This window comes from Glandiceps talaboti, chromosome 17 (genome assembly GCF_964340395.1).
Source record: "Glandiceps talaboti chromosome 17, keGlaTala1.1, whole genome shotgun sequence".
Lineage (NCBI taxonomy): Eukaryota > Metazoa > Hemichordata > Enteropneusta > Spengelidae > Glandiceps > Glandiceps talaboti.
The window spans coordinates 11,741,742-11,768,279 of record NC_135565.1 but is presented as its reverse complement, the minus strand read 5'-3'; the positions used below and the strand labels follow the sequence as shown (position 1 = coordinate 11,768,279).

The 26,538-nt window shown below is 36.6% G+C and overlaps 4 protein-coding genes across 4 annotated transcripts in view; 2 read left to right on the top strand and 2 right to left on the bottom strand.

The window, feature by feature from the left end:
* The first annotated feature begins 8,369 nt into the window (after positions 1 to 8,369).
* Positions 8,370 to 13,282, top strand: LOC144448067 (pyruvate dehydrogenase E1 component subunit alpha type I, mitochondrial-like). Its single transcript, XM_078138217.1, has 6 exons — positions 8,370 to 8,385; positions 10,545 to 10,639; positions 10,898 to 11,146; positions 11,769 to 11,840; positions 12,098 to 12,274; positions 13,127 to 13,282. The coding sequence occupies exons 1-6, from the start codon at positions 8,370 to 8,372 to the stop codon at positions 13,280 to 13,282; spliced, it is 765 nt and encodes a 254-aa protein (XP_077994343.1).
* A 3,378-nt stretch (positions 13,283 to 16,660) lies between these two features.
* On the bottom strand, positions 16,661 to 20,791 carry LOC144448066 (uncharacterized). The gene is made up of 4 exons (XM_078138216.1): positions 20,769 to 20,791; positions 18,764 to 18,825; positions 17,408 to 17,549; positions 16,661 to 16,824 (listed from the first exon to the last, which is right to left on the bottom strand). The coding sequence occupies exons 2-4, from the start codon at positions 18,794 to 18,796 to the stop codon at positions 16,661 to 16,663; spliced, it is 339 nt and encodes a 112-aa protein (XP_077994342.1). The 5' UTR covers positions 18,797 to 18,825; positions 20,769 to 20,791.
* Positions 20,259 to 23,854, top strand: LOC144448065 (uncharacterized). Its single transcript, XM_078138215.1, has 4 exons — positions 20,259 to 20,445; positions 22,145 to 22,461; positions 22,975 to 23,116; positions 23,691 to 23,854. Exons 1-4 carry the CDS (start codon positions 20,259 to 20,261, stop codon positions 23,852 to 23,854), a joined length of 810 nt encoding a protein of 269 aa, XP_077994341.1.
* A 589-nt stretch (positions 23,855 to 24,443) lies between these two features.
* The window catches only part of LOC144448064 (betaine--homocysteine S-methyltransferase 1-like), a 5,718-nt gene continuing 3,623 nt past the window's right edge, over positions 24,444 to 26,538 (bottom strand). Inside the window, exons 6-7 of the mRNA XM_078138214.1 lie at positions 25,803 to 25,884; positions 24,444 to 24,742 (exon numbers count right to left, since the gene is read on the bottom strand). Coding sequence (XP_077994340.1) covers positions 24,444 to 24,742; positions 25,803 to 25,884 — 381 coding nt within the window. The remainder of the gene's footprint in view (positions 24,743 to 25,802; positions 25,885 to 26,538) is intronic.

Here is a 26,538-nt window from a genome sequence, read left to right as displayed (position 1 = left end):
TTGTCAATCTGCTGTCAACAGCGAATTTGTATCCAGCAGTACACAGTGCTAGGGGTAGGCAGGAAGTGCACTCGACAGTGTATCAATACTGAATGAGCTTCATTGCGCTGACGCGATAGCGTGTCACGTGACTGGCATCGTCGTCCCCCCCCCCCCCTGGTTAATTGCTAGTCATTGGCTAGATGGTTTGTGCTAGGCAGGACATTACTGATTTGCAGTTTGAAGATAGTGAAAAAATTGTGTTATTACAAAATACATATATACTAATACACATTTAGAAATTAAAATATTTACATATTAAATATACCTCATGTATCAGACTAGTCCCATGTGATCTATTGATAGAACATACAGTTGTTTAAATGAACGTAGATAGGTTCATAATGTGCACCTAGTTAATTTATTGAGAATGAAATATATACTGAGCATGAATCAACTTTAGGATCCTGACTGCAAGTCAACCAATTTACGGTAAATTAGGTAATCTCAAATTATTCGCCCTTTTCCCTGTGCTATTATATACATGAACACACATAAATTACCAGCATGTATTTTACGTCCATTACAAGATGCATATAGGTACTTGATTCCAATGAGTTGTTCATATTTACAGCTTCATGATCGTTTACTCCCAGTTGGCAAACTAAGATTTTGGATCATATGTCATCGTAATTCAGTTTGTGCTGAATTTGTACCATCATAGTGTTTCAGTTTGTTTGCCTAGGATAGACAAACTTCCCTCTTATTTTTAATGTACTTTGTAGAACTCTTTGTTTTTGTACGGAATTTTTTACGGAATGCAAATCAAACCATTTGACTTTGGTGGAACTAATTGAGCCATTTACGTCATATTGGTAGAAAACTTGACAAATCACTTTCCAGGCACTTTGTTAGATAAGACAATGATAGTTATTAATGAATGGCTATTAATTATTTAATTATTTAGATAACTTCCAACAAAACATGGCAAAAGAACATGGTTGCAAATTCACAAAAGCAATACATAAACACTATTCCTGAACATGAAACAACCATGTATATTACTTTACCACACGACGAACATCATAAATACCACCTGACTGGCGAGGTAATGAAATTCTCCTAGATCTGCTGTGATGTTTTAAAAGTCTTGTATAGAATGTCACTCAACTATGGCACTGCTGAAATGTGTAACACCTCTTGATTACCTCATCCATATTTGATACATGTAGGTCATCTCACAGATTCAATAATTTAACTTTATCTCTGAAAGTAATAAATAATATGAGGTTATTACCTGATATGATATCTTTGTTCATCGTATGAATATTTTCCTCACAATTTACTTGTTTAAAAAAAATCCAAATTGTTGTGGCTATACGCGATATTTTAATCAGCGGAGTGTTTTCTGATGACGTTTACCGAATATATCATGACGTATAGCACTCCATATCAGAAGTAATATTTTAAACATCATCATCAAGAATGATTGAAGTGGGCATAGCCTTATAACTTATAAGGTTATACATTGCACTATATCACCTCTCTATTCATTTAATCGCCGTGTGTGCTATTTCTGCAAAATGACAGCCATGAGACATTGCAGAAATGGCATAAATGGTGTAATGACAAATGAAGCGGTGGTATCAGGTAATAAATGATATATCATATTCCTGTTTTCAATGGAGTAATTAAGTGATGGTGGAGTAGTGGTTTGCACATTATGGTACTGAACGAAATCAACTCTGTACTTTTTCTATATTGAGCAAACTTACTGTATTTGATATATAATACAAACATAAAATCAAACTCTTTTGTGGACGGAAATTCTGTTGTAAATATAGTTATGCTACAAAAGATGAGCATCTGAAAATTAAATACAATGGTATGACATGACATGGCATGACATGACAAAATCCATTGTTTTTCATAGAATGCAGAAATCGCACTGCCAACCAATGTTGGAGTCATCGACAAGATTGTCAGCCTTGTACATGAGGGTGTTACTAGGGTTTCTGAAATGAAACGCCACATCAATCATTATGTCAAAACAGACATATTTAAGGAGACAACACCACCCAAGAATAGCAATCGACGTTTCTTCCCTACAACTAGTCACATCCATAACCATATATGTACAACTCGGATGAAGGGCGTTAAATCTAAGATTGATGCAGAAAACCTTTCTGAGAAGATTGATGAATGGAAGTTAAAGAACAATGACGACAACTATTTTTATCGCAAAGGCAATAACTCAGAGTCCAATGATGATAACACAAATGAAATAGATGACGAAGTCACGCTACGTGGTACTAATGGGATTCTATCCACACATCAAACCAAATGGCAGAGGGAATTGCTGAACAAGTATGGAAATGAAATTGTACTTTTGGATGCTACATACAAGACAACAAAATATGCTCTTCCACTTTTTATGTACAAAGGCAAACACCGATTATTCGATTGTTGGATCTTTTGTACCAGAATATGAAGATATATCAGTGAGGCATTGGATATAATAAAATCCTGGAATTGTGATCCCAATGCATTTTATAGTTGACTTTTCTGATGCAGAAATAAATGCACTGGAAAATGTTTTTCCTGGTAAGTAAAGGGATTGCATTTTTACCTCCCCTGTGAGAGCGTTATGTTATGCTTCCGCCTCAGTGTGTGTGCTTGTCTGTCTGTGTCCCTGTGGTCAGTATATCACAAAACAAAGTGACGTTTATATGATGGATGGACATAGCCTAATGTACATGTGTACGTCCCTTACGGGTGGTGTCCGTTGAAGACTAAAAACCTGTTATTTCATTCGATAAGTAGATGGTAGATATATACCTTGAAGGTAAATTTTGCATTTTGTCACAAATATCGACATCGCTCACACTTGGTCATCATTTTCGAGGTATGCATGCATACTCCACCTTCCAGATATATATCTTACCTCCAGAAGCCCCCGAGTCTTATCAAAAACCCAAATTATAGACAAGTTCTATTGTGACAATTTATTCTTCTATAGTAATAATAGATTACATACCTTTTGTCCATCTTCATTTAGAAAGCAAAGTATACCTGTGTGACTTAGAGACCATAGAGAGCAAGCATGGCAAAGGTGGACGTCTGCTGCAAAGAATAACAATGAAGTGCTTGCTCGACTACGGAAAATAGCTCATGCAGACACTGTTGCTAAATACATCCAAGCATTGAATGACTTTAAAATGTCTAGGCTATGGAAAACACATAGACAACTTCGAAGTTACATTGAAGACAAATGATTGCCAGCACATCAGGTACATGTACATGTATAGTATGCATACCATATACTTAAAGCCATAATAATATGAGGTTGTTACCTGATATCACCTCTTTGTCCATCATATCATTGTCAGAGCCGTTTCGGCATTGTGATACGAGTCATTCGATGAGTGTCACATTGCAGAAATGGAACTCACGCCAATACGGTGAATGAAGAGGTGATATCGGATAATAACTGATTTATTATGTGCCAATGCCTGAGGAATTCAATGAAAATAAACGAGAAAAGAAGAGCACAACTGCAGCCTGCAAGGCCGTTCACATACACGTTCTGTTGACTCTGTCAACATTTTTCAGATGATCATCAATTTTCATCAGATTTCGAAGTAAAATGTCATTATTGCATACATATTTCAAAATGGACACTTTGACGAATGTGACATATATTCTTACTAATGAAGAAGTTCTAGACAGTGCCAACAGAAAAATATCAGCGTTATGTGAAGAACTGAAGAGCAAGCTGCCAAGGGACAGCATTGATGGCCTGCCATTGAGTCCAATACAAACTTAACAAAGCAAAGGAAATGAAAATACAAGAGTGCACAAAGTAATTCAGGTAAAGCCAAATAAAACATAGTGTGTTTCTGACAGACCTTAGATTTAGTCTTTGACCCTTAACATTTTTTGCTTGCAAAAAGGTACAGTGTTAATAATTTACTTCTATCAATTGTCATGTTCACCTTCATGCTTTGTCTCATCTCTGATAACTCGCTTTAAACATTGTCATATTCCAGGAAGTAATCATGTCTTTTTAGACAGCATAAAACATTAATGCTTGAGAATGAAACATTGAAATTTGAGGACAAAATAGTTTTTTTATCTGTTTGACAGAAGTTGGACTACCAGATGGGAATACATCATATATCCCATAATATTCACCTCGGATCATGTCAAATGGTAGAACCACTGATTGTTTCCAGCGTATAGATGTTTGAAAAGAGAATAAAAGATGGAACCCCATTCTATACTCCAAAGGAGAAATATGGATTCATTGCATTATCGAGAGTTCATGTTATATTTAAGTTTTTGAACAGGGCCGTAGAGGACATTTTGCTTTCCAAATTAAATCGGCCTGCATGCGTGGACCCCACACTCCCTTAACAGTCACAACTTCCAGGGAATAATTTTCAATGTGTGTGTTTCGAACAAAAGTTTAATTTGCTAGATTAGTTTACCAACACAGATGTAGTAGATCTATATGAGAAATTAGTCATTAATAAACAATGTACTAGTACTTTGTTTTGTTGAACATAGGGAAGAAAAGGAAATTCCAATGGGCTGGTGAAACAGGTAACAAAAGTCATCATCTTTTTTTTTTTTTTTTTTTTACAGATAAGGAGTCCCTACTTAGCAAGTTAGTCGACTCTAAGCCTTTGTTTATTTTTCGCAATGTATGGACGTACACCTAGTACCTCTTTTTATTTTACTCTTTCCATATATTATCTGCCTAATATCTCAATATTATCGATAATTTATTGTTTCTGAAACGTACGTATCTTAGGAAACAAATGCATGTGGCTCGGAGGCACAACCAACCAACCAACCAACCAACCAACCAACCAACCAACCAACCAACCAACCAACCAACCAACCAACTAACCAACTAACTAACTAACTAACTAACTAACTAACTAACTAACTAACTAACTAACTAACTATATATATACAATGTATATATCTTTTAAGCACCACAAACAGGCTACCTTAGAGTATAACTCACATTTGCAATCTGAACGTCCTATGTAACTCTCTTATTTGTCAATAATAAACAAACAGTTCGAATCAAAACTGTAAGATTTTCATAATGTTTGTCTCATTTATCTATAGTAACAATTATCAGTAACAAAGAGATGGTTTTAAACCCAACCGATGGAGCAGAACATGCATCATCATCGAGGCAAGGGTATGTACTCCTCCCCATGTACTCATCATCATCATCATTTCAAATTCTAAAAACAGAGTTCTCCCTTACACTGCAATACCACAATGTGTACATCCATTGATGTTTAATCATGTTGTAACAGAGGTACTCTTCTATCATCAAGAATCAATAGCGCCAAGGCAACCCAATAGAGTATTGGTCAATGATACTTGTCTGTAATGTCTAACTCTGAATTAATTAAGCTTGATCAATGACCATATTCCATCCAATTTGAAATAAACTTTCCTCTCAAAAATTCACTATTTATTTGCAAAATAATTATACTTTGACTAAAGATTTTAAATTCACATTAACGTAATTATTTCATTGGTTTGAAAATATGATGAGTAATCATGTGATTTTAACACACTGACATTAATCATATGATTACAGATTATGAATTATGTGATTGATCATAAATCTAATGATTGTTCGGAAGATTTCACAGCCTTCATGTGGTTAATTACATGATTTTGAAAAAATCGTTTGAATACTCACTGGATTTACAAATATTTAGAGAGGGCTAAGTATACAAATTTGATGTCAATCAATAGCTTTTCTAATATCACAAGGACTATTCAAGTTCATAACTGAATTTATTGACAGTGTAAAAAAAAATTCTGCCCGGCAAATTGAATTTTTCGTATTTAATAATTGTATTTATCATAATTCAACACATAGTTTGGAAATGTGGCATCAAATTCTTGGGGAAATAGATGATGAAGACTTTAAAAAAAACTAGATTCCGGCGTCTGGTTGAATTATAAGCTCACTGACATTCTTCTTCTGCAAGTATGTGTATTAAAATCTTTGATTTTATTGATAGTGGTCGTTAATAAACAGCATATAGTTATATAGTTTATCGTTAAGTGTCATATTTTACATGTAGTATATTAATAGTTTTACATTATTTTCAATTAGAAAATGCAATCATTAGAGATAATACTTGGCGACCAATTTTCGGAGAATGAATTTAAATTGGCAACAAATGAAACTTAACTTTTACAGTCAATTTAAAAATTATGGTGAAGACATACATTTTATTTGGCAAACCACTGGGATATGTTATACTATTTGGCAAACCAATGGGATGCGTTATGCTATTTGGCAAGCCACTGGGATATGTTATACTATTTGGCAATCCACTGAGATGTGTTGTGCTATTTGGCAATCCACTGGGATGTGTTATGCTATTTGGCAATCCACTGGGATATGTTATACTATTTGGCAATCCACTGGGATATGTTATACTATTTGGCAATCCACTGGGATATATTATGCTATTTGGCAATCCACTGGGATGTGTTGTGCTATTTGGCAATCCACTGGGATGTGTTATGCTATTTGGCAATCCACTGGGATATGTTACACTATTTGGCAATCCACTGGGATATATTATGCTATTTGGCAATCCACTGGGATATATTATGCTATTTGGCAATCCACTGGGATATGTTATACTATTTGGCAATCCACTGGGATATATTATACTATTTGCCAATCCACTGGGATATATTATGCTATTTGGCAATCCACTTGGATGTGTTATACTATTTGGCAATCCACTGGGATGTGTTATGCTATTTGCCAATCCACAGGGATGTGTTATACTATTTGGCAATCCACTGGGATATATTATGCTATTTGGCAATCCACTGGGATGTGTTATACTATTTTGGCAATCCACTGGGATGTGTTATGCTATTTGGCAATCCACTTGGATGTGTTATACTATTTTGGCAATCCACTGGGATGTGTTATACTATTTTGGCAATCCACTGGGATGTGTTATGCTATTTGGCAATCCACTGGGATGTGTTATACTATTTGGCAATCCACTGGGATGTGTTATGCTATTTGGCAATCCACTGGGATGTGGTATACTGTTTGGCAATCCACTGAGATGTGTTATGCTGTTTGTCAATCCACTGTGATGTGTTATACTATTTGGCAATCCACTGAGATGTGTTATGCTATTTGGCAATCCACTGGGATGTGTTGTGCTATTTGGCAATCCACTGGGATGTGTTATACTATTTGGCAATCCACTGGGATGTGTTATACCATTTTGGCAATCCACTGGGATGTGTTATACTATTTGGCAATCCACTGGGATGTGTTATGCTATTTGGCAATCCACTGGGATGTGTTATACTAGTTGGCAATCCACTGGGATGTGTTATACTATTTGGCAATCCACTGGGATGTGTTATGCTATTTGCCAATCCACAGGGATGTGTTATGCTATTTGCCAATCCACTGGGATGTGTTGTGCTATTTGGCAATCCACTGGGATGTGTTATACTATTTGGCAATCCACTGGGATGTGTTATACCATTTGTCAAACCACTAGGATGTGTTATACTATTTGGCAAACCAAAAGGATGTGGCAATCTACTAGAATAATTTTGACACATTCGCTAGTTTTCGCTCGTTGAGGAACGGTGTGATTCAAAATTTGGAGTCACCAGTTTGGCTAAAATAGCGGAAGTCTGACTTCATAGAACGCGCATGCATAGTCATTGCGCCACAATGCATCCCTGGGTGAACCACCTATTTTTTATCGCATAGAGCGTAGTATATACGATGCGCATGCGTACTAGCCATTGAGCCGCTGCACAAGCTATTAATAATCATTACGAGGCCGAGTCTCCCGACAGGCGCCGGTCACCAACACGTCTTGCTGGTACCCGACGCCTGTCACCAGCACGTCGTTTGACATTGATTTAATATACGATGACTAATCATTACACGATCATGACCTCTCACCGAATTTCTAAACGTCGACCCACATATTTGGCGCTCATGGTCATTTCAGCTGAAGTTCTCGGCTTCCAAGTCTTTTTTGGGATGTACATTATCTTTCCTAGTTGTACGCGCTTATAGTGACGTTCAAGCACTGATTATGATTGGATCTAAAAGGCACTACATTTTCAAGGTAAATAGAACACATTGTTTCGCAATTTTGAAGCATACTTCAACCAAGTGCATTGCCATTTGTATGCATACATTGTTTGTTTGTATATGTATATACATCGACTGTATGTGTTTTAGACACCACGTCATGGATTAATCTCAGAATATAAGTAGTATTTAATTTATTCAAATTGCAGAGATTCACACACGGTCTTTCTACTCGAACCGTGCACCAAGCATGTTTTCAGACCAAGGTGAGTACAGCTTTACGTGATTATCTTGTATGTATGTATGTATGTATGTATGTATGTATGTATGTATGTATGTGTGTGTGTGTATGTATGTATGTATGTATGTATGTATGTATGTATGTATGTATGTATGTATGTGTAATACTATGTAGTGTGTGTACGTATGTGTATGCGTGTGTACACTATCGCTAATATCTGTGTTCACTTGCAGGACTATAAACTCCACAAACTTGATTCAGGGCCATCAACATCCTGTAGTTTGACTAGAAACCATGCTTTGAAATATTACAGACAAATGCAAGGGATTCGCTTCATGGAAACAAAGATCCATCAGATAAATCGTCTCGCTGGAGAAAAACCTATACACCTATGTTCTGGTCAAGTACGTTACCTTTACACTTAATGATTAACCAATCAGTATGTTCGTTACACAAGCCACGGTATTTGTTTCTAATAGATATCGAACAGTTTAGACTTGTAAGGAAACACTTTTTGGAACAAATAGCTTCTATTTTTCGCCGAGGGCAAATTAACTATACATTTGTCCTGTAAATTACAATATTCGATTGGATCAATCAAATCAGGGCGACGGATGGGTAACTATCTCCATTGAACATTTTTTATATTATTAAGTACACAAATGATAATCAAAAGGATACACACGTCATGTTTTGATTACTGTCTAATTTCAAAAGGAGCATGCATACAACGACTACAATTTTACAATAGACACGTGTAGACTTGGTAGAATTGTTCATGGCATGTTATAAGACAGTTTTCTCTCTCTCTCTCTCTCTCTCTCTCTCTCTCTCTCTCTCTCTCTCTCTCTCTCTCTCTCTCTCTCTCTCTCTCTCTCTCTCTCTCCAACGGTGTAGTTTATTTTGTTTATCAGGAAGCTTGTTGTGTCGGTGTTGAAGCAGGAATCAAAGCCACTGATTCTGTAATCAGTTACTATAGAAACCATGGCTGGGCTTTCGTCAGGGGAGTCCCCGTCCGCATGATCACGGCGGAAATCTTTGGTAAGTTACAACCTACACGTAGGCTAGTTGTGAATGTGCGATTATATGTTCCTCTCAAACAATTGTTAGGTACTAAAAATTAGTTGGTTGTATGTTTTATTTTTGTTCCTTCTCTGTTGTCATAATTTTGTTGTCGGTTTGTTGTGTGTATGTATGTATGTATGTATGTATGTATGTATGTATGTATGTATGTATGTATGCGTGTGTATGTATGTATGTATGTATGTATGTATGTATGTATGTATGAATGCATGCATGCATGTGTGCGTGTCTGTATGTATGTATGTATGTATGTATGTATGTATGTATGTATGTATGTATGTATGTATGTATGGATGGATGGATGGATGGATGGATGGATGGATGTATGTATGTATGTATGTATTCGTGCATTTGTGTAAATGTACCTGTTACGTACGTACGTACATGTGTGCACGTATGTGTATGTTTGCCCTGACAGCTATTGGGAACAACACCATTCAGAGTCGTCTTTGCAGAACTTCGTGCAAACGATTGTTTTTAGAGGAATGCGTAGCCTAACAGTGCTTTAATTGTTAGAATGTAGAATGTACACCAACCATATGGACCAGTACAACCTACTACTGTGAGATCATTGGTAATATATACTAACAGTCCTGGTATCCAAGGCCATACAAATAAAAATGCACATTGCTATCGACGATCTAGATTGAACAACGTGTATTTGTGTAAGAGTTAATTTCAAACTAGTCTGGATGACCAGGCTGTGTGAGTGAAGGTATAAATCGTAACCATACTGTCTAGGAAGTAGACTAATTTCAAACATCCAAATCTACTGAACTAATAATGTGTTTGACACTTTTTTTTTTGTTTTACAAATTTCACTTTGCCATGATACAGTAGAATGTGTACATATCGACCACCTTTCTATCCAAGGATGGAAGCAAAATATCTTAAAAGGTACACACAGTATGGCACTGTTTCTGAAAGCTAAACTATACTAGCTGCAAGTGTTTTTTTTTGGATTTTTAGATTTTTTTTCTGTTTTAGATATAAGTACACACATTGAACAGTGTTGGCATTTATTAGTAAATGTATTGTGCAGTTGACATTGTACATGGATTTCTAACAACATATTTTATCAACTCTTTTTTAAATTTGAAGGCCGTACAACCGGTTCGAGTAGAGGAAAAGGCGGCTCAATGCACAGCCAAGGACCCAATTTTCACGCCATTGCATCTGGTGTAGTTGGCTCACAGGTAAATACATCCTATATATCCATTTAGTCTCATCAAAATCCAGACCCCCTCGCTCCCCCTAGGCCTGTCTCCCTCTCCTCTCTCTCTCTCTCTCTCTCTCTCTCTCTCTCTCTCTCTCTCTCTCTCTCTCTCTCTCTCTCTCTCTCTCTCTCTCTCTCTCTCTCTCTCTCTCTCTCTCTGCAGACTTTTCACAGTTATCGTAAATTTATGCACATATGGAAATAAAACATTGATTCATCTTTACGTTTGTGTGATTAGGTTCCTGTTGGTGCTGGGTTCGCCTTCTCCAACAAATATCGAGGATCTGATGATATATCACTGGTGATCCTTGGAGATGGTGCAGCAAACCAGGGACAGGTTTTCGAAACCTACAATATGGCAAAACTTTGGGATTTACCTCTTGTATTCATCATTGTAAATAATCAATATGGAAAGAGTATGCCTGCCTCTAGAGCATCGGCTAGTACAGACTTTTATACAAGAGGTGATTATATTCCTGGTGTATGGGTAAGTATTTTATAAGCGATAACTGGTTAAGGGATGGGATAGGAAGGATTAGTGTAATATAGTACGATCATGACCAATCTTGTGATTAGAATCCGTAGTATACACTTCGCGGTTTCTTTTTAGTTGTTAAGATTACTGTCGTGAGCGCTGATGACAAAAGGACAAACGACAGCAAACGTAACAGCCAAAAAGAAATCGCGATTTGTACTCAACATTGGATTTTAATCAGATTGGATTTAGAGAGACCATTGCGCAAGCCAAGTTGCACGTGATGATACAGAAAGTATGGTATTCATACCCTGGTTGGTCTGTGTCACGACAACGGCTGTATAGCCATTGGCTTTAAAATTTGCAGTGATGGGAAAATGGGTGACACGTTCGTATTTGCCGTTGCCTTCTCCATGTTTTATGAGTTCAGGTATAATTATATTAATCTCCGAGTATCCATTCAGACGAAAAAATACTTGTGATGACAAAATGTAACCACGTACACTTCTATTGTTGTGGGCCTTCATTCATTGAACATATAACTTGAGTTGAACCAATATATCCAACAGTTTAAGACAATTTGGAGCCTAAAGAGTTGTGTTCCGAATTAAAGAGACAATGTCTTTCTTTTCAGGCGGATGGTATGGATGTTGTGGCAACAAGGGCGGCAACGATGTTTTGTGCAGATTTTTGCAGATCAGGAAAGGTACTGTTGTTGGGTGAATGTAACACACGATAGTGTTATTATTTCTGAGCGAGAGAGAGAGAGAGAGAGAGAGAGAGAGAGAGAGAGAGAGAGAGAGAGAGAGAGAGAGAGAGAGAGAGAGAGAGAGAGGGGGGGGGGAAGGAGAGAGGGAGTGAGGGAGGGAGGAAGAGAGAGAGGGGGCAGGGAGGGAGGCAGGGAGAGAGTGATAGACGGAGATTTTCTTACTTACCACTACCCAATATTATCCTATCCACCAGGGACCCATCATTTTGGAACTGTCTACATACCGCCTTTCTGGTCACTCTAATTTTGATCCTGATACCTTATATCGAAGTAAAGAAGAACGAGAGGAGATGTATCGAACACGTGACCCAATTATGTTACTAAGGGAACAGATACATATTAATGGACTTGCCAACTTACACGAGTTAAAGGTAAAACATGTCCATACTCAATATTAGTTATTTATTTTTAAAAATCCATTTTAACCTCCATGTCGCTAGGAAACACGAATCATATTAAAGTATGGATGTAACTTAAATTGACATGGAAGTATACTTTTTGTTTCCAAATACAGTGGTTACTTGTATTTCACCCTTCAAATAACGAAAGGGACACAAGCTGAATGTATACGTATTTGGACGTAGATTGTGATCTACAACATTTACAATGGATTTCCAAGAAGTGTGCAAGAGTCATCTGATGAGATATCAAGAGAGAGAAAGAGAGAGAGAGAGAGAGACAGACAGACAGACAGAGACTCTTACAACATGCCATGATCAACTATTCTACCACGTATACATGTGTCTATTGTAATAGTAGTCGTAGTATGCATGCTACTACTGTTTACATCATTAGCAAAATAAGGAACAGACACTGTGTAAGAAATGGTTGTGTGTTATTTTTGTGTGTGTTTATCTCAACATGAAGCCTTGTGATCAAGCCCACTGATCTTGATAGTTTGTTTAGTGGTTTGTTCATGGTATGTGAAAAAGAACTGTAAATGGTACTCGCAGTATTGTACTTACTGAATCACACTTTACCACCACTTGTAATAAACAGAACTTAATTCAGGACATCTCTACTATGTAATCAAGTGTTCTAAGAATGCCAGAAAGCAACGGTAATGTTATAGGGGATATGCACCAATATTATTATTATACTGGAATGTTGTTTCATTTAAGTATGTTTATGTTCACCAAACAGCTTGTGTCATGTTAACACTGGGTCTAATATCGCATTTAATATTCTTATTATTTAATTTCTTTTAAAAATTTATCCCGTAGGTGATTGATAGTACTATTTCAAGTGAAATTGACATCGCCGTTGGAGAAGCAATGCTTGATCCTATTCCACCTTCCACAGAACTGTACACGAATGTATATCACGATACGTACAAGGTCAAAGGTTGTCTTCCTCACGTGACACATTACTGCAGTTAATATTGCTACCCCTTGGCTAGATGGTTTGTTCTAGGCAGGACATTAATGATCAGTTTGAATGTGTTGAAAAGATGGTTTTATTATAATATATATATATATATATATATATATATATATATATATATATATATATATATATATATATATATATATATATATATATATATACTCACATACTCACACACACACACACACACACACACACACTAATACACTGTTAGAAACGTATCTATTTACATGTTAAATCTACCTCATATATTGAAAAGATATTTTTATTACACAATATTTTACTAATAGTAATACACTGTAAACTTTAGATGAAGTCCCATGTGATCTACTGATCGTTTTAAAGAAAGTAGTTAGGTAATGTGGTTGATTTATCGGGAATGAAATACACACTTAGCTTGAGTCAAATTTAGAATTCTGACTAATATATATATATATATATATATATATATATATATATATATATATATATATATATATATATATATATATATATATATATATATATGAAACCAATCAAGTTACGTCAAATTGGTAAATCTCAAGTTCAAACAAACTCTACTAACCAATTCTATCTCTTCCTAATTGACCAATCTAATGAAGTTCACTATAAACCTTGCGCTAATATATCTATGGAATGTAGAACAAATTATATAAACCTTTACGCTGTGTAGGATTTTTGTTAGATGTCAATAAAGTATGGGGAACTGTCTTTAACGGACGTCATTGATATCCAGAACCTGTTTTAAAACAATTCCCTTATTCCACATTGTTTTCAAGTGGATGTTAAAGATTATAAATGTCTCTAGTCTAGCACCTATCCTTGTCGTTGCATCGGATGCTTTCCTTCACCACGTCTAGAGGAACAAGGAGTTGAAGATAAAATTACAAATTCATGCATTGCCAACCATTTAACGTGCTTGTGTTAATCAATCACATAATCTGCCGTATGGGAGTTACATAATGTCCAAATATGGTATATTTGTCATATCAGTACGCTGCTTATACACTGATTACATCGTTTTAACAGTTAGAGGTTTGCTCATTTGGATAAACAACCTTTGGTTCACTAACTTGCTTATTCAGTCACCCATGGCCTCACTTACACATCACTTCCCTTTACCCACGCATCCCTTGCCTCACTCTCTCACTGAGCAATCCCTCGCTCTCACACACATACATACACTCGCTCACTTACTCACTAACTAACTCACTCACTCACTCACTCACTCACTCAATGATCACTCACTCAATGATCACTCACTCACTCATGCACTCACTCATGCACTCACTCAATGATCACTCATACACTTACTCAATGATCACTCATTCACTCACTCACTCACTCACTCACTCACTCACTCACTCACTCACTCACTCACCCAATAATTTTGGAATTGTCCACATACCGCCTTGCTGCACATGTCAACTCGGATCCTGAGATCATATACAGATTGAAGTAATAATTAGAACAAGAGAAGGTGTATCGAACACGTGCCTAATTGTGCTACTCTGGGAAAAGATGTGTCTTTGTGGTTTAGGCAAATTAGTGGTAAAATTAGACTTGGAGGTAAAACTGCCACGCTTTTCAGTGTGACGATTTGCCCTTATCTTTTGACAACCACCTTCTTCGCGAAAAGTAATTGCACGTTTAATAGATTTTTAAATGAATGTACACCCCGTCGAGTTCTATAATAAAATCAAAGGAAATAAACTAGGAAATGAGAAATTGAATAGAGGTGTTACACACATGTATGCAATGTCAAAATCAACCAAAAAAGAAATGTAATGAATCACATGCATGAGTGGGTTTGATAAGGCCCATCATTAGGGTGACACAGTTTTCTTTTCTGTTTCTGACTACTCAAAAAGTTAGCTCCGTGTCTGGAATGTCGACGTCATCTACAGTCATGGCGGCGGCGACAAAGCTTGTTCACAAAAAGGGCGGTTGTTTCAAGTTTTCCAATTGTGTATGTGTGTATGGGGGGGGGGGGCTGAGAACATGTTCATTATGTAGAGAAAGGGCTTGTTACCAGGAATCCAATAAATAGAAGATATAGTAGAGGAGGAAAAGGAGAGACAGAAACATGAAGATGGTGATTTGCTTACTTTTTGTAACTTTCTTTTATAAAATCGACAATATTATCTTATGTTATCAGCAGTTTATATCAGTAAAGGAAGTCACTTGAGATTAGTGTAAGAACATGAGAAGTCACTGCAGGCAATGTGAACCTACACTGTACCACTTCTGTTCTTAGATGGACAAGTAAAATTCACAACATGGGCTGCTGTGTATGGAGTAAATTGTTATGTCAAAGTCAAACTACATCAGCTGGTACTAGCATGTTAATTTGAAAACGTGTTAATGTTAACATTACAAGTCTACCCTGTCACTAATTTCAGTCTGTTGTAGATGAAAGTGAATTTCGTTGCTTCATGAAATTAAATGCTCTCTTAAAAGTACTCTTACAGATAAAATACAACTGTACAATTTTAAGTGGGCCCAGGCAGTGGCATATACAAATGCAAAGAAACTATGTAATTATTGTGTAACTGTAAATTTATGTAATAACCAATGCCGAACAAATTACTCTATTGAAGACGAGTTGATTCCGAAATGCTACTACAAGAAACATGGCGTATACAAGACGTGCATTTTGTATCTGTCAGCCATATATACAAAACACATCGGTCTACCATCTCAGTGTTTGAATAACCCCTGACGGATATCTCTTACTTATTTTTTTTTTACCTCTGCCATCTTGAAGTGTGGTGTCTCTTTTCTAGAAAATATGGTTCACGGTATACAGTCATGTACACTTGAAAACGGGTGGGTCATGGGTTATATTCTACAGTGACATTACAAATGAATTCGGCCATGATTATTTTAGTTTAGGCCTAAAAATTGTTTGGTTCCGGTTACCCGACCAACCCCAACTAGTTTTTCACTGCCGACCCTAACTTTGTTTTGCGTGTTCGAGAAAAAACAAATAAATTTAAAATCGCAAAAAATGTGAAGTCTCGCTAGAAATATTGGATGCGGAAACTGACATAAACTAAAAAAGACAATATAAAACTGTTATTCCACTCTGTAATGACAGTCCATCTGATGAAAAGAAACCAATAACACAGAGAACATATGAAAAAGAACAGAAAACATATCTACCTGAACTAGACACTCATACATGAAAAAATATTTACAAAATAGTTATGAAAATAAAAATCTACCTACCCCATCCTATTTTAAAATTGAGCGTTATCGGAACCATACATTTTGTTTATAGACCTTACCTAGAAATATGAGTCACCAAGAGTCAAAATGAGCTATTAACAATTGAATTGCTCTTTATCTATCGATCTTATTTACTCTCTTCATTTTTCGAGTTTCAAGAAAACGACGTAATTTCGCCAGTATGGATTTCCGTCTTCATCCTTTGGTGCAAGAGAATAGAAAACCTGATATACATCTTCCATAAATTCGTCATGTAATTCCAATGGTATGTAATCCAGATGTCCAAGGAGAGGTTTTAAGTAGCCTATAAACAATAATATTAGCATAGGCTAAATCAATGAAAATTAAACAAAATTACGTAACCTCAACTTCAAAGATATACTCAATACTCATATTTCTGTCGATTTCATGACTTAAAGGCGTGGCCTCAGTGTAGCTGTGCAATTAATACTTGGACGTGCTGGGCATTGTGCAAGACCCGAATGTTGCCAGGTGTGTCTTCTGCCCGTGCATCGTGAAATTGTATTTTGTAGACATCTGAGCGTATCTTATCAAGTTGCGTCTTTGGTGTTTTCTCTTCTGTTCATGTTGTTAATTAAGTGCAATTCCGTCTGTATCAGCTAGTATGTTTTCCAGATGGCTCCGTATGTGCTCAACAGGCTTCTTTGCTATATGTGCACCGTTATAACAGTTGTAGGAAATTGCACAACTTACTTCATGGACAACATTATAAAACGAACACAAATTTGTACAAACGTCAACTCAAAATAATGATGACATATTTGTGGCAAGCACATTGCACCACAAGAGGACTTCATAGCAATAGTAAAGTGAAGTAATACCGTAATTAAAAAGTTTGGCCAACGTGAAAAAATGACGCTATTCACCTTTATGGTGTTCTTTTGATCCCAGCTTGAAGGTCAGTAATTCAAGGTAACTTTTATGAATTATGAATCCGCTTCTTTCGACCATTCTATTTAAATTGTTAAGTGTACCAGAAAACGGGAACAATTGGCCGAGGAAATCCTGCTGTCAAACGAGAAAGGCCCGGGAAGATATTATCAATTACAAATAACATTAGAATAACGTGTTCATCCTGTCATTTCATAGAATATTCTCCCACTCTTGCTTAAATAACGTTGGGAATGAATCAGTTAACAATTACGTCAACAGTTACATGAATACCTTCCGTTTGACAGGAAACAGTAGTAATGGTGGCAATAGTTAAGACTGTATTTGAAATATATATAGCAAATAATATTAGAAATCCGGAAAATCACCAGAACAAATTTGACTAGTCCTGTAGCCTGTTTACTAACTGTGCATGCCAGGTTGCACTTAATTCGACAATCTTTTACATTCACAGTAATATCATGTTTTCTCTAAACTTCAGGTTTGAACTTGTGAACTTGAACCAGTGTTGTGTCAGATGATACAACTATGACTCTGCAAGGAATACAAATGACTGAAAAGCCATATAGCCTTTGCATTCCAACATGTATACGTACTAGACACTACATATCTTACTTCCAACTAGCTAGTTGTTGGGATCAATGCTCAGAACAGAACAAAAGACGTGTTATACATGTTATATGTTATATGCCTTGGCGTGGGGTGACGTATACACAGAACTTTTAATGTGCACGTGTGGTAAATCATTAGTTTATGCCCTTGTGACCTATGCTAGATTTGACTACCTCTAAATATGAACAGGGTATACAGGGAGCTCTACTCAAACAACAGAGTATGTCAACAAAGAATTGGTATCCTTGCCTTGTCTTTGTGGGATGATGACTGGCAAATCGATGAGAATATTTTGGACGTAGGGTGTGGAACCGGAGAGCTGACAAAGCTTATAGCAAGCCGTGACGATGTACGAAGTGTTGTTGGTAGGTGGCTGAACAATGCAGACATGTACGACGAATCAATACTTGTCTATAGCGAAAGTTTTAACATGTTCACATAATATTTTTACTATCGATTTTTAGTGATCCAATCTAGTATAATGGTTGAGAGAACAAGGGTCTTCAAAAATCCTGACGTATATGGCTGATGATTTTCATTATGTAGTTAGGTCATTGGTGATAAATGGCCTGATACGACATGTTTGCACTGTGTTCAGACATGTAGCTATCACTCTGCAATTAGCATGTATATCTTCAGCATTTTTCCTATATCTATAAGCTTATGTACACATATAAAGGTTAAAGTTTATCCAAAAAAACCTGTTTAGCAATACTTACCAGTGTGTGATGTATGAGTGCTGTTTGGATCATGTTTGAATGGTAAAGCTCTGAAGATGTAACTAGAAGAAAGTTCCGGTTACAAATCCATGCATAGTTGGGGGGGAGAGAGAGAGAGAGAGAGAGAGAGAGAGAGAGAGAGAGAGAGAGAGAGAGAGAGAGAGAGAGAGAGAGAGAGAGAGAGAGAGAGAGAGAGAGAGAGAGTTTTTCAGTGGGATATATGGGTTTATAACAGCATCTTCCTGTGATAAAGATAGCATTAGTACAACAACAGGTTAAACACCCTGAAATGTGATTTATCGGTAAGGCAAAAACTGCACAAATCAGTAAAAGAAATACATCAAAGATAAGTTCTGCGGAGTGTTGCGTTGTGGTCTGGAAATCCTATTGTATTTGTTGTTTTTATCATTTTTCCGCCTACTACTCCGCGTACCTGCCATATCATAAAATAAATGTTGTGACTGTAGTTGCTCAAATTAACACTGATTACCCACTCAGAAAACAGCAAACAACAATTGTTTACATTAATAAGAAAACAGATAAACGCACTACGGTAATACGAAATTTACATGTCAACTGGTTAAAGCATCATGAAAACGCAAATAACTAATAACCTTAATATGTACTCAGAATCCAATGCTTATAGTTTGATTTAATGTTTGAACTCTTTCGTGAAGTAATATTAAAGAATTGATATAAGAAACAGTGACAAGAACAAATAGTTACATGTACTCCATTTCAGACAAGGCTATACGCCATTGTAAGGATTGTTTCCTTTCGTCACAATCCAAAACAAAATGACCCCCGCCCCATCCACAATTTTCAAAACAGCACGACTCCCCTACTGCCAATTTCAAAAACTGGTGACCCCCACAAATCCCCGGCCGAAGAAACTGACTGGTCCCTGAATGCAAAGTTGGTAAACTCTAATAAGACAGTGATAAAGTAGGAAATATGAACAAACAATAACAGGAAACAATATAAACGCTGGCAATACTTAAAACTATATTTGAATTATAGTGAAAATAATATTAGAAATCCGGAAAATCACGAGAACAAATTTGACTAGTTTTCCTGTAGCCTGTTTACTAACTGTGCATGCCAGGTTGCTCTTAATTCGACAATCTTTTACATTCACAGTAATATCATGTTTTCTCCAAACTTCAGGTTTGAACTTGTGAACTTGAACCAGTGTTGTGTCAGATGATACAAGTATGACTCTAGCTGGTGCAAGAAATACAAATGACTGAAAAGCCATATAGCCTTTGCATTCCAACACGTATACGTACTAGACACTACATATCTTACTTCCAACTAGCTAGTTGTTGGGATCAATGCTCAGAACAGAACAAAAGACAGTGCGTACGTGTTATACATGTTATATGTTCTATGCCTTGGCCCGGGGTGACGTATACACAGAACTTTTAATGTGCACGTGTGGTAAATCATTAGTTTATGCCCTTGTGACCTATGCTAGATTTGACTACCTCTAAATATGAACAGGGTATACAGGGCACTCTACTCAAACAACAGAGTATTGCAACAGAGAATTGGTATCCTCGCGTTGTCTTTGTGGGATGATGACGACTGGCAAAACAATGAGAATATTTTGGACGTAGGATGTGGAACTGGGGAACTCACAAAGCTTATAGCAAGCCGTGACAATGTACGAAGTGTTGTTGGTAGGTGGCTGTAACAATGTAGACATGTATGACAAATCAATACTTGTCTATAGCGAAAGTTCACATAATGTAGATTTTTATTATCGATTTTTAGTGATCCGATGACGTATGATTGAGGGAACAATGGTCTTCGAAAATCCTGACGTTATATGACTGATGATTTTCATTATGTATTTAGGTCGTTAGTGATAAATGGCCAGATACGACACATTTTCATTGTGTTGTCATTTATATATATACAGCATTTTTACTGTAACTGTAAGCCTATGTACACTAATATCAAGGTTAAAGATAAGCGGAAAAAATTGTTTAGCAATACTTACCAGTGTGTGATGTCTATGTTACAAGGGGAACACATAGTGAATAAAGGAATTCGAGCTGTATGAAACTCATTGGCTATGGGAAAATACTAGGTCACTGAACAGGTCAACACCTATTGAACGGTATGACCTTCAGTTTGCAAGGAACATTTCAAAACATGTCATATAGATATGGGCCTGGTATAATATATCTGTTAGTGGTTGCAGAGCAGTGAGAGATACACAATGATGTAGATTCCATGCAATGTCTGAAATAGTGTATGTATATTAAATGCGAGCACTTGGAAATTTTGGCAAGGTTCCACTTACATTGTTTGTTTATTTGATATCTACACCTAGGTAATATTATATTGATATGCCCAATGCAAAGTGTGTAATGAACGCCGTGTATTAAAATGATTATGGATATGATTAAAGCTATCACGATGCAGACTTCATTTCCTGTCAGATTACCTCATGTCCAGAAGGCGCCCCGTGTTTTCGATACTTCTGTCCATGTCTTTTGTAGGCACGTGAATATTAATAAGCGCTAGAGAGGGTCACCTAAGAAAATCGTTTATGAGGACTACACATACATATTAGAAATGTTGGTGTATCCAAATTTCTGAGGTCATGTATCGAACAATAACATCGCTGTTTCTCGATTTTGCGATAGAAATTTAAAACACCAAATACCACAATATACGTGTATACTAGTGTCGTTTCATGGATGTGTTGTCTTCTTGTTGCCATCTTATACAATTACTGTCATAGCAATACTATTCACAATGTCTGCGATTCTGTAGAATTTGACAGGAACGGTCACTCACTTGTTATTGATGCGATACGCCGTCAAGGGCTCAAATACACAAGCCGTCTGGCAAGTTTATAGTCTTCCATAACTTCGATATTCTTCAATGAAATACAGCAAAACTGTAGTATTTGGTTCGCCAGTAATATAATGATGAAGGTATACACTTGATGCTACACGATAAAAATGAAAACACCACTGTTTTAGTGTAAAACAAACTATAAAGAAGAAAAACTTTCTAACGTCTTCACTTTTTTGTCTACATGTCATGAATGACGTCATCTCTTGCCGGCTCTCAGGCATAGAGGGCGCTAGACTCACTCTTCGTAACTCCAGGGAGCAACGCTTGGGAAGCGAATGCTCACTGACAGAACTTGAAACGCCATGTTTGGTGGCATCACTGGTTCCTCGTAATCCTGATTAGTGGATGTGTAGCTCTTCCAAACTTAGACTATTGCTTCCCTATGGATATTTGTTAGTGACCGCGTGTCTTTCCGATATACTAGTATATAGCTACAACAGAATTGAAAATTACAAAATTTGTATTAATTAACATAATTTGCTTGTTTTCTGTGTTACCACTTAATAGGTATCGACACCTCTATGGCTGCTACCAAAATAGCAAATGACAACAATTCTGTTCCAAACAAAACTGTTTACAAAGTGGTTGATGCTTCCAAACTAAAGGAAACCTGTCCTGGTTATAAACAGGCATTCACGAAGGCTATAACTGTGTCATCTCTTCAATATATTGAGCAAAAAGAGAAGCTGTTTAGAGATGTATACTGGACGCTACAGCCATCTGGCGGATTCATAGCGACAGTGACCACGGAACATCCAAATGATACATACATCGCCGTGTACCGTACATGTGCACAGCACCCTCGATGGAAGAAATACTTTGAGGTAAGCGAGGAAAAACACATTTCGAAGAATATCATTTTGATATTATACATCTCCTGTCACCAATCTCGCATTCTGATTGGTCGAAAGCCCTGCAGATGTGGACATGCATTTTTGTGCTTGTTTTGCTTGTTTCGCGCGATTACTGGATTTTTAAATGTAAATAATCGTAATAAAAAAAGACAACCAGAAATCCAGCTTTATAGAACCAACAAGGCTGTGGTCATATTTCCTGTATAAGAGCTCGCCTCCGCCACGCTATTATTCTCGGAAAAATGACCCATCACAGCAATTCAGATGTGAAACGGTATTTGCCAAATAACATATGATTGATATGGTGAGCTTCGAACGGAAGGTATTAGTCTAACTGTTGACGTAATTGTTAACTGATTCATTCCCAACGTTATTTAAGCAAGAGTGGGAGAATATTCTATGAAATGATAGGATGAACACAAGTTATTCTATTAATGTAATTTGTAATTGATAATATCTCCCCGGGCCTTTCTCGTTTGACAGCAGGATTTCCTCGGCCAATTGTTCCCGTTTTCTGGTACACTTAACAATTTAAATAGAATGGTCGAAAGAAGCGGATTCATAATTCATAAAAGTTACCTTGAATTACTGACCTTCAAGCTGGGATCAAAAGAACACCATAAAGGTGAATAGCGTCATTTTTTCACGTTGGCCAAACTTTTTAATTACGGTATTATTCTACTTTACTTTTGCTATGACACCATCTTGTCGTGCATGTTGTTAACCGCAAATGTTTCGCCATTATTTTGAGTTGACGTTTGTTTAAATTTAAAATTCGTTTTATAATGTTCTCCGTGAAGTAAGTTGTCAATATCCAACAACTGTTACAACATGGCTCGCGTATAGCAAAGAAGCCCGTTGGGCACATATGAGTCAGCTGGAAAACAAACTAGCTTATACGGAATTGAACTCAGTAGAGATAACACCAAAGACGCAACATGAAAGTTACGCTCAAATGTCTACAAAATGCAATTTCACTATGTACGGGCAGAAGACAGCACCTGACAACATCCGGGTCTTGCACAATGCCCAGCACGTCCAAGTATATACTGTACAGCTACATTGAGGCCACGCATTTACGTCATGAAATCATATTGAGTATATCTTTGAAGTTGAGTCGTCGGTGCATATTACCCGTGAGATTACGCAATTTTGTTAAATTTCCATTGATCTCGCCTATACTATATCATTGTTTATAGGATTCTTAAAACCTCTCCTTGGACATCTGGATTACATACCATTGGAATTACATGACGAATTTATGGAAGATGTATATCAGGTTTTCTATTCTCTTGCACCAAAGGATGAAGACGGGAATCCGTACTGGCGAAGTTACGTCGTCTTCTTGAAACTCAAAAAATGAAGGCAGTGAATAAGATCGATAGATAAAGGGCAATTTAATTGTTAATAGCTCATTTTTACTCTTGGTGACTCATATTTCTAGGTAAGGTCTATAAAAAAATTGTATGGTTCCGATAACGCAGTCACAGACGTATATAGCTAGTAATCAGTCTGAATGATACGTACTTATGATATGAATGGTTTGCAGTGTGTGTAATAATTTTGACCTGATCGAAAATCTGGTTTTCTTAAAGTATAGTTTTTTTATACTAATGAATTTTCTAAGTGATATGTGAAGAACCATTCATGTCAAATCTGTATAGCAAGAAAGCTGTGTTTTATTGGAATCTGCGACTTCCGTGACGAGTAAAAAAATTCACAGCTTCGACAATTCCTTATAATTTTTCTATGAATTAAATTGCAATGTTTATGAACGACTCCATACTGCAAGGAACAGTTGTGACAGGCTGCTCACGCTGATTAGCGACCATTTCAGGGGCTCTAGCTAATTATAGTAAATTGCACGTACTACTAATTTGCATCTCTTCAGAAAATGTGCAAATATTCTACCCTTGTTCATAATAAAGTGATATACCGTTGCATCCATAACATCACTCAAGCTGGTCTAGTTCAACTATGTTGTACTTTAACTTCATACCATCTTCTGCGACGTTTTTCTTTAAGTTGTCGTCTGTACCAAAAGTAGGATGCCTCGACATATCCATACTAAAACGACTGGCTTCCGGTTTACGTCCAAAAGACTCAACTAGAGTACGTGTAAAAGATGGCCGATTACCACAACACAGACCAACTAGTTGAAATCCAAGTTGTTTACTCTGTTTACCAAAATCAGCTATGTCGTCATGTGAACAACACTTGACGTCGAGATTTATTGGGAACAAATGTTTTCCTACGACGGAAAAGAGAGAGGTTATCCAGTCAGACATCTTAAAAGTCAACTTAGTTACATTAAACAGGAGGGTTGGTTGTTATCTGACAATACAATATACAATTTTACATGTATAAGTTTGATGTGAAATTACTACATAATCCATTTTCACAAAATCATTTTAACTGAATGTTTTTGACGAACTGTTAAAATGGATATACAGAAACTCGTCAGTACCAATTCTTCGATGAGAAAATGTCACACATAATTATATTACAAAAAAATATGCAGTCACAAAATAACGTTAAAAGCAAGTAGCCGAGAAAATCGGAGAGCATTGTTAAATATTTTTTTTATTCAGCTCATTGTGAACGTGTCCTGATCATGATGCAAGAGCAAAAGCGAGAACGCGTTGGGACAAGTTTTGAGTAAATTATGCAATATTCACGTACCAAAAAATGCAACAAATATTCTTTAAGTTATTGTATCCAACGTTTGTGTTGTGCCAAATGTAATATCAGCAATGAAATCAATTGATGGTAGGAAAATGTATGGTCAGAAAAAAACCCAAGATACTTCGATTTATTCATCATTTACTTTTAGCAAAAATTACCAATAATGTATCAATTTTATGGTTAATATACCAACCCCGTTTGTTAATCCTGATGTCCTCTTGTGCTGACTTGTGATTAAAACATTAATGACGCACAACGATGCAAAAATTGTAACAAAGAACGCCACGTGATACAGGAACTAGTGACCTCAATTTGCATACAGGGGGCACAATATTTGATTTCTCTTTTCCCTGGGGCACTATTATCGTAGCATGGGTGTCCTACCAAGATTAATTTGACTCTGGTAGGAATTAGAGCTAGTTAATGTCATCATGCTGTAAAACGCCTATTGCCTGACCTTTATTCAAGCTCTATGGCTAGTATACCCTTAGTACTGTTATGTAACAATTATGTATTTCCTAAAGCTTAATACCGAGGGAACTATAGTTTTTACGTAACAACCCCTAAGGTAATAAACGTATACTCGTGCCCTCATAGCCAGATATAAGTAAGTGTACAAGATTTACCTGTTTTTGGATCTGACAATGTCAAGTTGGTTGGCTCCTCTTTAGTAGTTCTGAGTGGCACGGGAACAGCAGACAGGGGTCCCTGTAGGAAAATACGTAACAGCAGTCACTTTCAGAATCTTTTCTCACCTGTAACTTGTCACAAGCCAAATTCTGTTACCAAGGTGACAAATTGATTAATAATATGAATGAACAATTTATGAAACTGATATACAATGAACAAGACCACCACTACAATCAACTAAACAAACACGAAATATAAACAAACATATGGTGGTGGACACTCCTGAGGGATAACTCCCATCCCGTGAAGATAATCATTTGGGGAGGACGCAAAAACAAAAACAAACAGGAAAGGTGCAGGAAAGGGTATAATAATTATATCATAAACATGTATGGCAAAAAAGCGGATAAACACCCTACCATAAACTCCCGAATTCGGTTGAAAAAATGCTCAAATGACCAAACATGACTAAACCTTTCACATATAAATGTGAATACACCACCCTTAAAAACCAGACAGAATTTGGGAACGTTAGTGTTACTCACTTTTTTACATCAAGCAGAATAGAATTTCACACACATATCGTTTTAAAGTACATTGCTGAGTAACTGGGGGCAAAATTGATTGCATCAACTTGTTTGGCAGTTTGACATGATGACGTATATTTAGGGTATAGACCTGTAAGTGACAGGGGCACCCAACACAAGTTCACTAAGAGTTACATCACGTTCC

What these genes read in the sequence shown, in the direction of transcription:
- LOC144448067 (XM_078138217.1), top strand. An exon ending in ATTATATTCCTGGTGTATGG is followed by an intron (nt 11,147 to 11,768) that starts GTAAGTATTTTA and finishes CTTTCTTTTCAG; the next exon opens with GCGGATGGTATGGATGTTGT. An exon ending in CCAACTTACACGAGTTAAAG is followed by an intron (nt 12,275 to 13,126) that starts GTAAAACATGTC and finishes TTTATCCCGTAG; the next exon opens with GTGATTGATAGTACTATTTC.
- LOC144448066 (XM_078138216.1), bottom strand. Translation starts at nt 18,796, where the DNA reads ATGATCCAAACAGCACTCATACATCACACACTG. An exon ending in CACTCATACATCACACACTG is followed by an intron (nt 17,550 to 18,763) that starts GTAAGTATTGCT and finishes CTCGTTTGACAG; the next exon opens with CAGGATTTCCTCGGCCAATT. An exon ending in ATCAAAAGAACACCATAAAG is followed by an intron (nt 16,825 to 17,407) that starts GTGAATAGCGTC and finishes TATTGTTTATAG; the next exon opens with GCTACTTAAAACCTCTCCTT.
- LOC144448065 (XM_078138215.1), top strand. Translation starts at nt 20,259, where the DNA reads ATGAACAGGGTATACAGGGCACTCTACTCAAACAACAGAGTATTGCAA. An exon ending in GATGGAAGAAATACTTTGAG is followed by an intron (nt 22,462 to 22,974) that starts GTAAGCGAGGAA and finishes CTCGTTTGACAG; the next exon opens with CAGGATTTCCTCGGCCAATT. An exon ending in ATCAAAAGAACACCATAAAG is followed by an intron (nt 23,117 to 23,690) that starts GTGAATAGCGTC and finishes CATTGTTTATAG; the next exon opens with GATTCTTAAAACCTCTCCTT.